At 40.0% G+C, this 17687-nt stretch overlaps 1 protein-coding gene across 5 annotated transcripts in view; it reads left to right on the forward strand.

The window, feature by feature from the left end:
- The window catches only part of ST6GAL1 (ST6 beta-galactoside alpha-2,6-sialyltransferase 1), a 94984-nt gene that overhangs the window by 50922 nt on the left and 26375 nt on the right, over positions 1 to 17687 (forward strand). For all 5 annotated transcript variants that reach the window (XM_067538907.1, XM_067538905.1, XM_067538908.1 and 2 more), the window contains exons 2-3: positions 13426 to 13569; positions 16877 to 17564. In XM_067538907.1, the coding sequence (XP_067395008.1) occupies positions 16928 to 17564 (637 nt within the window). In that variant the 5' untranslated portion in view covers positions 13426 to 13569; positions 16877 to 16927. The remainder of the gene's footprint in view (positions 1 to 13425; positions 13570 to 16876; positions 17565 to 17687) is intronic.

A 17687-nucleotide genomic window follows, 5' to 3' on the forward strand; every position in this document is an offset into this window, starting at 1 on the left:
ATCTAAGAGATTATTTACTAGCATAGTAAGAAATGGTAGGCAGTCCATTAGAATGGTGCAAAACTAAATTTACTAACCAATTGATCCATGTTTACACTTGGTGCATGGTTCCTTTTTTACCCAGAGTACAGGAATTTCTTGAAAAGGTTCCCAAATAGGGTCTTTTTTATGACCTGCAGCCATAGCATTTGTTTTTTACAGTTCCCAAATTTGAAATCAACATCAGAAGGCTTAACTCCCCACCCACTCCCCACAGAAAAACAAAAGAACTAACAACAATCCTGTTGTACTTACCCACATGCAGTTTGCTTGCTTTGCTTTGAGATAGAGAGGGTGGTTGAAAAAGTCATGGATTTCTATTGGTATATCTGCCTTTACACATGCGGCAGAACACAGCAAGGCCATTTACTTGAAGTACCCAGAAACATCCAGATGCACAGGCTGGGAGTTATTGGACAGATCAGTGTTTTTCCATGAGCTAGAGAGTAAGTTTCCATGGTGGGTGAAGTCACAAATACTCATAATTTGAGAACTGAGCCAATCAGAGCTCAGGTAGTGAGGAGCTATAAAATAGGAATGAGACCACTCAGGTAGGCTCAGTGGATGATCAATATGAAATACACAGTGATGGCTCCTGAAGTCAGAGGCTGAGTCCTAGTGGCTGTGATGACTTTGCCAATCTCTTGCACCCGTGTGTACAGTTCCTGGATATCCCACAGGATCAAGCCTTTAATACAGTACATGACCAATTGTATCATATTTATAAAGTTTGATCTCAAAAGTTAAATATTCCCCCCCCCCTGGTTTTCTGTATATAGAAAAGTAGCCTTTAATTCATGTTTTTAATAGAGTTTATGGCTTCAGCATATTTATTTTTTATTTAAATATTTTCAGAGATTATAATAAATTTAGACCTCACATCACTTTATATTAAATTCAGATTTCATTTTAAACAGGTTTATTTTTTAAAAGAAAAAATTATTATAATTTAACAAAATTTTTAAAAAACCCTATTTTTATTTTATTTTGTAAAAGAAAAAATAATCAATTTGTATCCACCCAATTCATCGACTAATGTTAACATTTTATGGCTTTATTTAATCTGGATCCATGCATATCTGTACTGCATTTGGCTTTTCAGTTACAGTCCTGCATTTAATTCAGCTTGTTATTGATCAAGAGTTTTTTGTTCAGTAACTCCCAACTTTCACATATTATTCACTTCAATATTTATTTTACCAGCAAGGACAAATGGTGTGTGGCCCATAGGAGGTACTGATTTGCCTGCCATACTGTGACATATTATATTCATCCATCCTAAAGCATGGAAGACATCTCAACATTTCTCATATTATTGTACTTTATTTTTTCCTCCCTTTTCCTGTTGATAAGGATAACATATTTAATAATCAGTTACTTCTGATCTTTTTTCTTCTCTTCAGTGACTCTACAGATAGTAGTGTATTTATGGTTTAGTTATTGATATTTTAGTCTGTAAATTGTTTAACACTGACTTCAATTTCTTTTCAACAAGTCCTTTTCATGATCTAGCAGGTATCCATGCCAACTCTTCTTTAATAATAACAGCACCTTCACAATGACGTTATCTGCTTAGTTCATTTTTTTCTTACTGGCTTAGTCTGAGCATGCTGAATGTCAGCTGATTCCTCCTGGCATATTAATATCAGAACTGTGTTTTGTTTTTCGAATGTGTCCACAAGTAAACGACTGTCACAAATGATAGATTATATGAATTGCTTAGAAAAGGCAGGGCATTGTTTTTTTTTCATTCACAGAAGGGGTCAAAATCTTCTTTCAGGTATGTGGGCCTGATTCAAAGCCCATTGAAATCAATAGCAAGACTCCTATTCATTTCAATAGCATTTGGATTAGACCTCATGAAAATCCTAGCCCTTTTGAAATCAGTGGGAGCTTTGCCACTAACTTCCATAGTAGCAGGATGTCATCCTAAATACAAAACTCCCATTGACTTTTTTTAGTAGTTATATGTGTGCATGCATGAAAATACATAATCTCGCTCAAGTTTTCTGAAAACCTGGCACCAAAGTAGGATTAATCAAGAGGAGTTTTGTATCTGTTTCTATTGTTCATTATTATAGCTCATACAGATGGAATTAGATTTTCTCCCAATTAGTATGAGCCAAGAATAACAACTCTTAAATCAACGCTGAGGATGTGGAAAGGTACCACGGGGATGATCTGTAAAAGTCTAGACGCTGAAATGTGGAAATATTGACAGAATAATGACAATTGGCACAAGATTTATTGACTACACCTCATAATTGGACAGGCCCTGAGGGGCAATAGAACATTATTCAACATTTGTGTAGTGCCTTCCATTATAAAGTGTTTTATAAACAAGGCAGAAGAAAAAACTACTTTGGGATGACAGGCAGCATGCAAAATTTGAAGTGGACTGAGTTTGGATTTGGCAAAGAGATGGTGGCATTAAAACAAAAGCAAAGCATAACTACTCAGATTGGTAGTTTGCCAGCATGCTGGGGCTAACAAACATCTGTCTTGTTAAAAATACCATGAGATCACTAATAATCACGAGCAGTTAGCACCTCTGTTTTACACCTCATCTGCAAGACAAAACTGTGAGTAGCACAGTGCTCATCACAAAGTCTATGGGCATTGGTTCAGAGCTCACTGGAAGGAAAGAACATTCCCTATTGAATTACCAATACCGATTCTTGCTGTACCTGCGAGGTTTTGTTTTGTTGTACAAGTACTAAGTAGGCCTGAATCTGGTTAGTTTTTGCGATCTGATAAGATCACAGCCTGGAATGATATAACAAATAGGCTCTTTCCACACTTTGCATCAAACTTGCATTTCTCTTTCTAATTTTACTCAGTATCTCTGGGGACACCAATTTGTATGTGCAAGTGGAGGTTTTTGCTTACACAAACAGATGGACCTATAAATAGTGTGTTTGCAGTTAGAGAGGGCAAATGAAAACACAGCTGACTGTCAGCCAAATCTTCAGCTAGTGTATATCGACTTAGCAACATTGACTTGATGTGTTCCTTTCAACCTGAGGTGGTTGTAAGGAAGGTACTGGCCATCCTTTGGAAACCATGAACTTGAATCTTTTCTCAACTAGGCTCCAATCCTGAAAAAGACTTGAGCATGTGTTTAACTGTAAGCACTTAAGTAGTTGGGCAAGAAGCAGCACACATTGGTCTGGTTATTAATCTGGATAAAACCTGGCCATTACCATCAAGCAGTCTCCAGCTCCAGGTTACAGCCAAAAGATAGGGACGTTTGTATAGCAGTAGCTGCTGCCATGTTTTGGGTCTTTCAGCGGCCTTTATGGAAATGTCATCACATCAAGCATGCTACGAGGCTGTGAAACTATAGAGCCACTCTTATCTCAACTTGATTGTATAGCAATGAAATGTGGACACTGAGGAAGGCTGAAGCACACCGGCTTGTTGGTTTTGATTCTCGTAGTCCGTCAGCTGCTCCATATTAAGTGGTAGAAAAAGATCAGCAATGAAGATATTTGAAGTCGAAATCAGTAATTGCCTCCACTGGCACTGGTTTTGTGTGGCAATGTTCTAGGTACGGGTATGTTAGAATGGAAGGCCAATGAATTCCAAAGCATGTTTACCAAAGAATGCCACCACATGGCTGGCAATCATGTGGTTACCAAAAACTGCAGTGGCACAGTAAGATCACCAGTGATGGACATAAGGTAGTCTGACTGAAAATTCAATTTAAGGAGCAATTTAAGGTCCCTGCCTAGGATACATGTGGTGTAAAACTGTTGTGAGAAGGGAACTGGGCCTCTCCTTTTAGTGTAGTAGTTCTGAAGGGATGTGCCTGTGCCTGTTGACCAGGGACATGTTGATGCAGCTACTGTTCCACCTTTTCTTTACATTAATGCATAGTGTCAAGGGACTTTTATGGATCAAACAGTGTGTGACATGGCACTTACTTTGGCTGTTGCCATGACACTTGTTGGTAAATTGTATAGTCAATGGCTTGCCCACACTTTGGTTCGTTATGGAATATACTCAAGAGACCAAGTAACCAATGTCAGTTAGTTTGACTGCTAAAAGGAATAATAGTACAATACAGGAAAAAGTTCAGCACAATATCAGTTTCTGGGGAGTCATCTCATGCTGTGTTGTTGAATTCACGTTATGAAAAAGCCTTGCTTCCAAAGTTGTACCCTTATATACCCTTTTTATATATCCTTTTTATACCCAACTGGTTTACAAGTAAAAAAAATGCATCATATGAGGCTAGATTTATCCAATAATCTTTCTGCCTTGTTTTTCTGGCACCATGATGTATCCCTTATCTCTTTGTTTTGAACACATGCATTCCAGGTACCAGGGGTGTGAAGGCATCTCCTAGGCGTGTTCCAGTGTAGAACGCCCATGTATTTTATCTTTATCTTTGGGACATTCCAATACCTGTCTGTGAGAGTAACTCCATGCCTGTTACTATGGTAAAACACTCATATGTCCTAATCCTGACAGTTTTCCTATCTACTTAAGCCAAAACTTACTTCTGCTAATGCAGGGTTTTATTGGGATACTTGGCATAAGTGAACAGGATTATAGAAAGACATAGGCCAATTCAGGCCATGTAACTGCTAGAAATATATATACAATATAATGTTATATTGGTATTGTGTCTTTAATATATATTAATATATGTGGTGTGAATAATATATATTGATTGATTGTGTGTGCGTGTCTATATATATATTAGCCCAACTTATATTGGTCAACACACTCAACAGTTTTATTTCCCCATTGAGCAATCTCTTATTTAAGTAATTAGATCTGCCAGGATGTGTGGAGAAGTCTAGTTAATGATATTCCTTGGGATTGCAGGCAGGAGGCCAAAAGTTGAATGTGTTATAAGCACACACTACTGAAAGGAGTGCGGGAAAATAATTCTAGGGTAAAGAAATATCTTTTTGAAATTAGATATAGTGTTATATTTGAGGAAAAAAGTCCGAAATAACTTAGCCCACTATTGACCTACCCCTGTCATCACTGAAGTCAATACTACCATGTCAACTACCAAAACTTCAGTGGGATGAGAGTTAGGCTAACAACGAGCACCTCTGAAAACCTATCTCTAGGTTTTAATGATAAACCAGCAACTTTTTTCCAAGTCATGTTTATGCATCACATGAACGATCCATTCTTTCCAGTTGAACTTGAAACTGCTAATGTAAGAAAAGTTGGAAACATGATTAAATGAAATGACTAATGAAGTATTCACTGTATTAAAAGATTTAATAAAATAATTGAATGATTTTGTGTTTAAGATTAATTTGCAGACTGCCAGCAAAGGCAAATGATTGCTAAGAAGTGGTTCTGCCTTGAATTTTTAAAATCCCCTTACAATGTAGACCTAGCAGTTGCCATCATTTTAATGGCAATTTGAAATTGACTGAATACAGGGGAAGATCGGGAAAGCCTCTACTATTCCGCCAAGTTCTGCTGCACTAGCTACCTGAATGGAAAACAAAAGTAAATATGTCTTTAACTGAGTTTTTAAAACAATGAGCAACCATTTCTTTTTTGAATCCACAAAGGAAAGGAATTCCTTGGTTTGCCTGAAAAAGAGGAAGTGTATGTTTTAAATGAAATGCCACTTTGAAGAGTATTTGTAAAGTGAAACCATGGGGTTCCATATCTGTCCTCTCATTGATTCTGCATAATACTTGCAAGTAAACTGAAGGCTTTCCTAAGTACCAGTCCTTCAAACTCTTGCTGGGTTCTGGGAATCAAGCTGAGCTCGGTCCTTCTCATGCATCATCGTCACTAATAATAAATATTCTGCAGGCTCTGCTGTCTTCATATAACGAAGCTGCATTGTAATGGAGCAGTGCCAGTTAACACCAGGTGAAAGTTATATTACTGTGCATCAGTTAGAACTGTGTGATCAGTAGGTGTGGTAATCCACCAGTGAAAGAAGCACATGTGTAATTAAGAGCCATACTTTATGAGTAGGCTGTTTTCTGGTATTCCTGTGGCACTGTATGTCTGATCTATATTTCTTACTAATTAAGGACTAGATTGTGGCTGGCTCCATGTGAAAGCAGTAGGATGAAGAGCCTGAATCTTTGGATCCTTGAGCAAGGGCTGTCACAAACTAGTCAGGAAGCATAGAGACAAGCATTAACCTCCCAAAAGGTGCTGGAGTGAGGTGGGGATCACAGCCTGACCACTCCCTTCCTCTATATCAGTCGGTCGGGGCCACAGACCCAGTGTGAAGGGGAAATGCATGCTGCAACCTCTCTGCCGAGCTGCCACACTGTCAAGCACTGCCCCAGGGTCCCTGAAGGAATTCAGACTGATTTGGCCAGAAGTCCTCTAGCAGCTTCTCTCCTCTTCATCCTCCCATGCCCCTTTCCCCCACGGCCTCCACAAAAACATAGTCCATAATTAAACTACAGCATGGGCCTTGGACTGTAAAACAATTGGGGCAGGGCCGTATTTTTGTATGGCTTGTATAAGACCAAACACACTGATTGGTGCTTCAGACAAAATAAGGAAAAGGCATTAAGCCTTCTGATATTACTGTTGATGTGTTATTCAAATACCCACCATCCTACCAAAATCACTTTTAAGGGTCCGGGCGCTCTGCATTTTACTGATAATCCTCAAAAACCTCCCACGGTAGCTCTGTTAATCCACTAAACTCTGTCAGATGCCAGAAGTGCTTGAACGCTGCAAGGCCCTGTCCCCCAGCCTCTACACTGCCCCCAGCCTGGAGCCCCGCTCTACACCCGATCTGTCTCCCTGCCTGGCACTGCCACGACAGCCCATGTCAACGTTCATTATGAAAATTTACTGCAGTACTAGAAATTCACTTAGGGTGTGCCTGCCCTCTGAGCACACCGGTGCCACAGCATTTACATCAATGGAAGGGGTTTTTCTGTTGATGCAGGTAACCCACCTCCTTGAGCCATGGTAGCTAGGCCGATGGGAGAATTCTTCCAGCGTTTACACCGGGGGTTAACTACAGCGCTCAGGGGTGTGAATTTTTCACAGTGCTGGGCAGCATAGCTAAATCATTCTAAATTTTAAACTCCCTTTACTCATATAAGCTTCTCTCCTCACATGTTTAGCACCCCACTGTATGAAATACACATCTAAAATTCTGCATTCAGTAGTGGGTTCTCTGACTTGTATCTGTCTGTCAGTGTGGGAAAGTATATTAAACATCAGTTCCCTAGGGAATAAGTGAAATGAAAGATCACAGCAGTTATCAGCAGATATATCAGTACAGCCTACATTATTTTCTCTGATAGCTACTTACCCTGACCAGCTGAAGTTTGTTATCCTGCTCAAAGAGAACATACTAAGCAAGCTGACCAAATGTACTGATTACACTCACTCTGTGAAGATCAAACTCCTTTTAAAAAAAAAACAAACAAACCTCCAAATCCAAACTTTCAACATCTTAAGGTTTTTCTTTTACGTGAAGTTTTTTGAGCTGCCTGTATTGCAGAAGAGCTAAAGAAATACAGCTACATGACACCGGTGCAGCTGCATCACTGTAGCACTGCTAGTGCAGATGCTCAGACCTGTTGGGAGAGAGCTCTCCTGTCGACTTAATTACTCCAGTCCCTGCAAGCGACGGCAGCTCTGCCAGCGGGAGAAGCTCTTCAACCAACATAGTGTTGTCCACACTGGTGTTTAGGTTGGTGTGAATTTACAACACAACTTATACCGATGTAAGCTGTAGTGTGTACATAGCCAAAGACACGTGCTATAATGTCCTCCCTATTCTACTTCCATCTCACCAATATTCAGGTACTACGGAGAGAGAAAATAACTTTTGTTGTTGCATGCAAAATGGGGAGCTCAGTTGTTCTAGGTTCAGTAATTGTTAGAGCAGTAGTGTTGCCTAGTGGACTGAGCACATGGCTGAAAGTCAGGAATTCCTGAGCCCTGATTATTTGTCTGGTTCTGAGCAAGACTCTCCACTTTTCTTGCTCAGTTTTCTGTATGAGTGTATTCTTGGAAATGAGTTTCTCTGTGGATAGGAATAGAGACAGGAATCTCGAGTTCCTGTTTTGGAGAGAGAAATCTATTTCTCAGAAATAGAGGCATACTGTCAGACAAATGATCTTTTATTTTCTTCCACTAATTGCTATTAGTATGTACCTTAGCTATTAAATGAACTTATTTCCTGATTCTATGTCTTTGAATTGATTCTGCAATAAACACAACATTTCTTTATTTAAATAACGTAATGCAAACCAATTAAAATCAGAACATTTTACATTAAAGCCCATGCTTAATTATAAATGAAAATACAGGATTTATGCATTCAGGACTAGATCTTCAGATGGTGTAGGCTGTCCATTGTCTTCATCACAGCTATCCTGATTTACAGCAGCTGAGGATTTAGGTCCCAAATAGGAAATGGGATGCACTGTAGATCATTTTGTGCATGTAATTTTAGTGGCCAGTTTTGGAAATGAAGTCTCATGGGGTATCCTAGCAAAGCTTGTTTACTGATGTTACTTGAATGCTTACAAAAAGTAAAAAACTTTTTTAAAAAAGGTTTGGCAAAAAAATAAAAAGATGTTGCTATATTGAAGGCCAAGTTCCCCTCCAGAGCACACATGTGAGCTGATCTAAACCTCTGAAAATAGACAAGGAGATGCTGACACAACCAGAAATGATGGCCTCACTGATTTCATTATCTCCCTCTAAGTTTGACACTTAATTGTTTTCTAATTAGGAGTTATCTTCCTCTTCTGCTCTCTAACAGTTGTTTTTCAGTTGGGACTTATTGTCATATCTCTCCTGGCACCTGTTTTTCAATTTATGCAAAGCTAATGGAACATTTTATTCTCCTGAAAGCAAAATAGATAACAGTGTCAGTCTAATGTTTCTCATTTTAAATTAAGCCATGCTCTTCTCATAAACTCAAGTCACCCCCCACTCTCCCGTCCATCTGGTTTTGATTCTATTTGGTAGTATTAGAAACACCTACTTAAATGTGCTGTTTATTTTCATGCATCATTGAGCTTTTCACAAGCAGTATAAGTCTGCTAGATCAACTGACATGCCTCGTTTATGCATTTTCAAGGTTCAGTTCTGAGAACTGGAAATATGGGGATGTGTTTTCTATTGGAATTGACTGGATCTGCCGGGAATAGGATCAAACACCACTGTTCATGTCTCTTTGACTGTTTCAGGGGGACAATGCCTATGCATTGGCAAATGTGTTCCCATGTTCCATTCTACCCTTATCACACAGTTAATCACAAAACCAAAGTTACCTCATCAGTTTTGCAAAAGTGACACAGGCATGGCTTACTTAGAGAGGGCCTGAGCATTTGCCAGTTCATTGCCCATGTTCCTGTGGAGGAATTCTGAATATATAGAAGAGCAGACATGGATTTAATATGATTATTTTGGGGGGCCTAATTCTTCCTCCATCTTTAAACGTAATGGTTTGGTTGTCACCTTCACCCTTCCATTTTATTCCCCTCTTATTTCTTCTCCTTCAAATTCCAACACTCTTTTCCAGTTAACCTATTTCACATCTTTGAGGTCTGCTGACGTAGGCCTCCACAACACTAACAATTCTCTTTATTCTTCCCTTAGATAAGTAGCTCATCTTGGATAACTAACTGTTGGGGAAACCCAGATGTTATCAAATAGTCTGTTTAAAAAAAACAAACAAACAAACAAAACCACAAACAAACCCACCCCAACATTTGCCGTGGGCACCTTTTCTCAGACTCTCGCGTATGTATGGCAGCAAGAACTTTGAGGAAAATCTGTCCATCTCTGGGGTGGAACACCAATGGCAGCCTCTCACCCTACTGATTGGCCTAGGTTAAGATTGGTATTACCTACCGTTATAAACCAGTGGGATATTTGATGAAGCTGTCCCTGTGCTGCATGAAGGCATTTTGAGTGTGGGAGGAGGTGGGCAGCTGCAGATCTGCTGGTTAAGATCTCAGTTGAGCAGGGTATTTATGCCTGTGTTTGAGCATGTGAATAGGATTTCGCTCCCTGAATGCCATGGAGAATCATGCGAAGTCTTTTGACTCAGGCTTTGTGCATAGGACCAAGAATTGACCCTAGAGTATTTACATTTTTAGCATTGTTGGCTGACAAATTGGTGCACCATTGCTTTTGAGAAATTGACCCTTGATAATCACTTGACAGATGTCAATAGATTTGAAGACAGCATCTTGTATTATTGCTGTAAATAGCTATTTCACTGTACTATTTGACCTTTGCACTGTTGATACAAGGGGTATCATTATGACATTTGTATTCTTTCTGGAGTTTTGCTTATAAGAGTGAATTTGTTTACCCTTGTGGTGTATGAATGACTGTCTGTGTGTCTAAAAATGTTTTATCTACAAATGTGTAAATAGAACATCGATCATCTGCACTACCTTAATTTGCACATTTTTTTTTCATTTACATAGAAAAAGGGTTCTCTTCCCACTTGCCAGAGCAGATTCAGTAGCAGGATGATCTAGGAAAATCAGATGTTGTTAGGACATGATTTTTAAAATATACTAAATCAGTACACCAGGAAGTATTATTAATACTAGCCCACACTTGTGAAAATAAATGAACAGAGGACATTCTGTGATTCAGCAGTGTCTGTTTTTTAAATGGTTTGCTTACTTCTCTTTCTAGTTTACAAAACAGAACAATGTCTTATTTGTTTTATAGAACCCCTTAAAATCCTCCTAAGCACCTGGTTTCCCATTCAATGTGAATTGGCAACCTCCTACTGGACAGATAGTTGGGGAAGGCCCAAAACATACACAGCCTGGATGGTTACCCTGCATGGAAGGGAACAGGCTGTAGAGTGAGTTCAAACAAGTTGTGAAGGTGCCTATGAACTTAAGTTTTTAGTAGAGACTCTGCTTCTATATGACCTATATCTACCAGTCAAGGGAAAATTCAAGCTAAATGCCAAACTAGTTTTGCGTCTCTTATCTGCAATCCTGTATGAAATCACAGCCAATTGAAAAGCGATGGAAGGATGTCCCTAGGTTAAATAAACGCTTTGAAGAAATTTAGGAAACATTAACCATGGAAAATGTAAATTATTTAAAGAATGTCATAGCAATAAAAGGGACTTCCAGTGAGTCCCACTTAATGGTTAGACCCAAAAGATACAGCCCTTTACACACTTAAAAACAAGTAACAGGGAAATTTTATTGCCCCTGAGATATAACAGCATCAATAGATGCCAGTATATTAAGACAGTATAAAAGACTGCCCCTGATCCTCTTAGCCCACCCCCTGCTCAGAAGTCTGAGAGGAGAGAGGGAGGATGGGTTTTACAGCAGGCCTGCAAGGCTGATAGATCCGGGCTGTGGCAGGGAGGGATTTCCAAAATCAAAATCCCCCGCACACAGAACACCCTGCCAGCAGCTCCATGTTGCTTATATCAAGGGGGGAACCATGTCAAGCACCTCTGTGGAGCTCAGCTGTGGCAGTATGACACAGCAAGTCAAACTGTAAAACAGCCCAGGAACACCTTGCACGGCCAACCTCGTGGCAGGCCTTGTACAGTGTCACTGTATTCTTGTCAGTGCTCTGGCTTGCTTTATGCACAGCGTCGTGGTATATTCAGAGCTCCATCTTCTGTGGGTTGTGTTAATGCTGTGTCCCGTCTTATGCAAAAAGATTAATAATAAATTAGTACTAATTTACAAAACCAATAGCCAGAGGCTCAGCTCGGGGAAATTGCCATAGGTCCACTGAAGTCAACAGAGCTGTGCCCGTTTATATTGGGTTGAGGAGGGCAAAAGCTATGAAGAGATTCTTTGTGTGTTAAATGGACACCATAACCTGGAAATTTAGTCGATTAAAAAAAAAGTGTATAGTTTTAGGTACTACTCTTGCCCCTGACAACTCGTTTGGTTTTACAGCCACATTTTTCCTACTTGGTAAATGATTTTCGCTCCCTTCTTTCTGAGCAGAAGGTCCACACAAACAATAGGAGATTTGACCCAGTGAGATTACTAACAGGAATAATTCAGTATATGCATAATTGATTGCAGAATTGGAGCCTACCAACAGTACAGGGGAAACCATGAAACTGATTAGGGACAAGGTGCTCAGAGCAAACAAACTGATGAAATCGATATTTTTTCCTTTAATCTGTTGCAATTTTATGTTACTTGAAACAATAGCAGGTTTACAAACAAAAAGCCCTGACTGAAGGACATTTTTTAAGATCACAATGTCCTTTAAATCTTTCATGCAACTGATTTTAATAAAAGGCTAGTTTAATGTACGACTGTCAATAAAGGCAAATAACATTATGTCCTATTGAAGCACGTTACAACAAACACTTGTGATTAAAAGTTCCTTAATGAAAGTGAGGACATGTTTGAATTTTAACCACTGAATCTGTGGGCTGAGAGCACATGTATGGCAAATCTGCCTATTTTCACTTTCTTTTAATCTTGTTTGATTATTGACATTAAAAGAAGTTTTAATAATTTAGGCCTCTATCCTGCAAACAGTTACACGTGTACTTAATGCATGTGTGTAGTTCTACTGACTTCAATGTAAATGTAAAGTTAAGCATATGTGTAATTTTTTGCAAGGCCATAATGGTTTGTAAAGTCTCCCCCTCTCTTTCACTGAATTTCCTTCCATCACTTTCCCTGTAAGTGGCTTCCTTCCCCCACATCTTTTTTTTGAAAGCAGGACATGATTTATTTTAGGCTAGTGTTTGCACAGCACTCAGTAGGTACAATGGGACTCTCGTCTAATGGGGCCTCCGGATGAGACTTAACTACAAAACACTGCTCTTGTGAAAACTAATATTAAGACTGTCCAGCACATAACTCTTCATGTTTGTTTGGTGGTGTTGCTTTTGTGCTGAAGAAATAAAGCAAGAAGAACACTTTATTTCAGAGAACCTGCAGTAAGATATTTGCAGAGCAAAAAGCGAAGTGCCTAAGACGCAGAAGAAACTCATAAGGCCACTGTTTAACTGGATGATTTTAAAAATACAATCACATATTCACGTCAGATTTACCAAGAACATATGCTCTCTAGGAGATTAAAATGACACCAGTGTACAATGTAATAGCCTTGCTACCCAAGCTGGGAAGGAGACATGGAAACTGCGAGGTGTCTCTAAAATTGACTGTGAGACTCTAGGTCTTTTTTAACTGAGAAAGCTAGAAGATGTTTTGCTTTGTCACAGGCAAAGTTTGAACAATTCCTGTTCATTTCAATAGACATTTGAGCTCTCGGAACCTTTTTACTTTATTAATATTTTTTTGCTGCTGGAGGTAGCCAAGTCTGGCTATCAGAATTCTCTCTGCAAGATTCCAACACATACCTAAGAAAATCCTTGTTGGTGCCCTGTGCCATTTGGTATTTCTCTAATAAAGTTCTCATTTTTTTCAGGTGGCTTGTGACCTTTTTTAGAAATCTTCTCATCTGATGTGCTGGATTTGTAAGAGAACGCAGCTTACCATCGTCATTAAAAAAACCTGCAGATACTTAAAAATGAACAGGGGTTGCTCTAACTCAAGTAATAGCCAACAAAAGGTAACAAATACATTAGCATTTCATATAATACAGAGACTTCAGTTTGAAGTCTGATCATAGATTTCATTGTCTTTATTGGTATAACCGTCCTTTAGTTCAGTGGATCTCAACCAGGGACACATGTACTGTTGGGCATACACAGAGGTTTTCCAGAGGGTAAATCAGTTCATCTAGGTATTTTCCTACTTATACAACTGGCTACATAAAAAACTAGTGAAGTCAGTACAAATTAAATTTCATTCGGACAATGACTTATTTATACTACTCTGTATACTACATGAGTGCAATATTTCTATCCCAGTAGATTTACAATTATATGGTAAAAATGAGAAAGGAAGCCATTTTTCAGTAATAGCGTGCTGTGACACTTTTGTATTTTTATGTCTGATTTTGTAAGCAAGTAGTTTTTAAGTGAGGTGCAACTTGGGGGTACGCAAGACAAATCAGACTCCTGAAAGGGATACAGTAGTCTGGAAAGGTTGAGAGCCACTGCTTTAGTTAGTCAACATTTGGACAGCTTTTTGAGGGTGTAGAGTGCTACACAGTGCTTAAATGTTAAGTTCATAGAGGCTTGCTCCTATGAGCAAGTTGACAAATTTCCTGTTGGTTTTAGGGGACACAGGATCAGCTCTATAGAAGCTCAAGTAGTCTTCACTCATGTGAAAAACTGATTTCACTGTGACTGCTTCTACTGCACTAGAAATGCTATGGCAGCACAGCTGCAGCACTGTAGTGTAGACATTTACTACAGTAACAGAAGGCATTCTTCTGTCGCTGTAGTAAAATCCACCTCTCCAGGAGGCGGTAGCTAGGGCAACAAGCTTAACTACACTCTAGAGGGTGTGAAATTTTACACAGCCCTGAGGGATGTAGGTAAGCCACCTAACTCTGTAGGACAGGCCAGCCCTAAAACATACACAAGGAAAGTTTTGCATGTTTGGGCCCTAGTTTTGCAGATCCATTTTCCATGGCTCAGTCTATACCATCACTTGCCTTTTAAGTGGCTCCATTCCTTTCTCTGAGAGTTCACAGATGACAGAAATAGAAATATGAACAAATGGCTGAAACTCGAGGAGACTGAGTTTGTTCAATCAGAGGTACAAGATTGGCTCCAAGAGGCCAAAATTTGATGGCCTGTATTTCAAGTGTTAAACCTTTTCACTCTAGCGTAGGTGGAGCCTGTACTCTATAATTACAGCTTCTGACTCGGTTTTAAATGATCAACACCGATAAAAACACCCCCAATTTAAAAAAACAACAACCCAGTGTCTGTCCAATAAACACCAAAAATGGTTAGTTGTATCTAAGGGCATGTCTACGCACAGCAGTAATGCAGGTTATGGGTGAATGATTTCTAAAGTGCGCTAACATGCTGCGCATTAATTGGTCCATGTAGACCCTGCTGGTGTGCACTAATGGTTCCCTATTGTGCTTTAACATAGTGCCCTTTGGAATAGTACTACATTAAAGCACATTAGGAAACATTCTGAAGAGAATACTCCTTGTATATACTACAACTGATTGTAGTATATTGTATTGTATATACTACAACTCATTGGAGTCTATACTACACTCATTACAGCAAATACAGAGAGAGTCCCGAACCTCCCCTGTTTTAGGATGCTACATAAAACTCAAAAATTGCTAAAAATAAACTTTGAAAAATGAAATTAATAAATCTTGAAGAACATAAGCCCTACCTATGGCCCTACGCCAGAAAAATTGCTTCCACATGCTGATCTGTAGTAATGGGCCCTGTGTGTATGGGTTGCTAATTCTCCTCCAACTCTTGTGCACTTCTGGAATGGGAAACCATCCCCCTGCACTGATTTGCAAGATGGGGAGACTACTGATCTCCCCCTGGGGGACAGATAGTCCAATACAGATGCATGGGGGTGGGGCGCCAGGGCCCAGCTCCTCTGCACAGCAGTTCCAAGTCGTTGGAAGTCTTTCCAAGTCCTCCCATCACACCACTCTAGTATCTCTTTACTGCTTTCATGCTCCCAGGCCAGGTCTACACGAAAAAGTTAAGTTGACCCTGCTGTGTTGCTCAGGGATGTGAAAAACCTACTCTCCTGAGTGACATAGTTAAGCCGACCTAACCCCATGTAGACAGTGCTAGATCGATGGACGAATTCTTCTGTCAACCTTGTTACCACCTCGTGGGGAGCTGGAGGAATTAATGGGATAGGAGAACCCCATCTATGGCTGTATTGAAGTGCTACCGCAGCACAGCTAAATGTAGACATAGCTAGAGCAACACACCTGAGGGCACTGGCATGTACAGAGCTGGCAACTCTGGTCACCTGTACTGTCTACGTGTGTCCAGGCACCATGCATTGCTGTAAATGCCATGGCTGCTTTTAGAGTGCCAGCACGTCTTCCTTTACACCTGTCCCATTGTACTCCACTGGCTTTGACCAGAGGTTGAATAACGAACTGCCCTCTGGGCTTTCCTGCAGTTAATTTTTTGCCTCTGCATCATGACAAACTCATGGAGCAAACTCACCTCCTCCTCCATGCAGCTGCTCATAATGTTTTCCCTTTTCTGCTGAATGGGGTGTTCTGCATTTGTTGGCACGTTGTGCTGCAGAAAGCTTTCTCACTTTCCCCAGATATCCTGTATTGTACCCTAAATTCAATATCGAACCAAGAGCATTTTGAGAATAAAAAAAGGTGCAAAACAAAACCCTAACATAGACTTGTTGGCTCCAACCAGCTATTTAATAAGGTTGGGAGTGCAGTCAGTCAATTCCAGATTGGTAGAAGTTTCCTATGAGCTCAGTAGGGTTTCAGTGCAGCTATCTTGAAACTCGCATGATGTTTATAAATTCAGGTTTTCCACAGTGTTCTTTAAACAAGCTTTGTTATTGAAATGGTAGTTTCTGACCATAGACAAGAACCAGGGATAGATTCAGACAGGGAGCCTTGACCCTGGATTTGCTGGTGATATTGAATCAGAAATTAACTAGCTACTTTAAAAAAAAAAAAAAAAAAAAAAGCAAAAGCAAATTGGGGATTTTCACCCAAGCTGGCATGAAATTTGCTGTTTTTATCTACCTTTGGAGAAGGAAATACAGGGATTTGGGGTTGGGGGAGGTGTCTCAGATAACTCAAATGCCTGGGTTAATATTGACTTTAGGACTTGATCCAACCTCAGTTAAGTCTTTCCATTTCTGTTAGTGGCTTTAGATCAGGCCTTTAGATGAATGAGAAATCTGGAAAATATTCCTAGTCCCCCTCTCCCCCCACCTCACCCAACCCCCCATGCTCCTTTTGACTAGTTGTTTCTTGCCCTCTTTTTCAGGCTCAGCATCCTGCCCTGTGTTAATCACCTCGTTCTGATGCACCATACATAATGGTTCACATCAATCTATTGAAAAAAATGATGTATGTACTCTTGTTATTGCTTGTGGTTCTGACTGTTTGTTTGTGGAAGGAAACAAGAAAACTCTATGACGTTCCCTTCAAAACAGAAAGCAAAAGTTTTCAGATTCCCAGGGCTCATACACTTCTCTCCAGAGTCCTTTCAAGCAAAACTGTCAGCAAGAACAACCAGATACCTGCTGCTTTGCTGGGCGAACTGAGTAAACTAAAGGGCAGCCTCTCTCCAACAGCTCCAGGAAACAATGCAGAGGCAAAGCCCAAGAAAAAAGTGGGCAATGTGAATGTCTGGAATGAGGACAATTCATCAAAGAATCTCATACCTAGGCTGCAAAAGGTCAGAATGAATTACCTGTCCATGAACAAGTACAATGTGACTTACAATGGGCAAAGGAATACTGCCAAACTCAGTCCAGAGAAACTGCTGTGCCAGCTCCGGGACAGAGTGAATGTGACAATGATCCATGGGTCAGATGGTCCGTTCAGTACCTCTGAATGGCAGGACTATCTACCCAGAAAAAACCTCAGCGAAGAAGTTGGCCACTTGGGTCGATGTGCTGTCGTGTCCTCAGCAGGATCTCTGAAGTCCTCGCACCTGGGACCAGAGATAGGTTGGTATTATTCTATTAGGATAATACAATACCATCTGGCTTTTGAACTCTACGAGACTGGAACAATCCACCATCGCACTTGGGGCAGGTTTACCCGTAGGACTTTCTCCATTTAAAATTAAT

The sequence above is a fragment of the Emydura macquarii genome, unplaced genomic scaffold (genome assembly GCF_026122565.2).
Source record: "Emydura macquarii macquarii isolate MOO-44397 ecotype Brisbane River unplaced genomic scaffold, CSIRO-AGI_Emac_v2 contig_499, whole genome shotgun sequence".
Classification (NCBI taxonomy): Eukaryota; Metazoa; Chordata; order Testudines; family Chelidae; genus Emydura; species Emydura macquarii.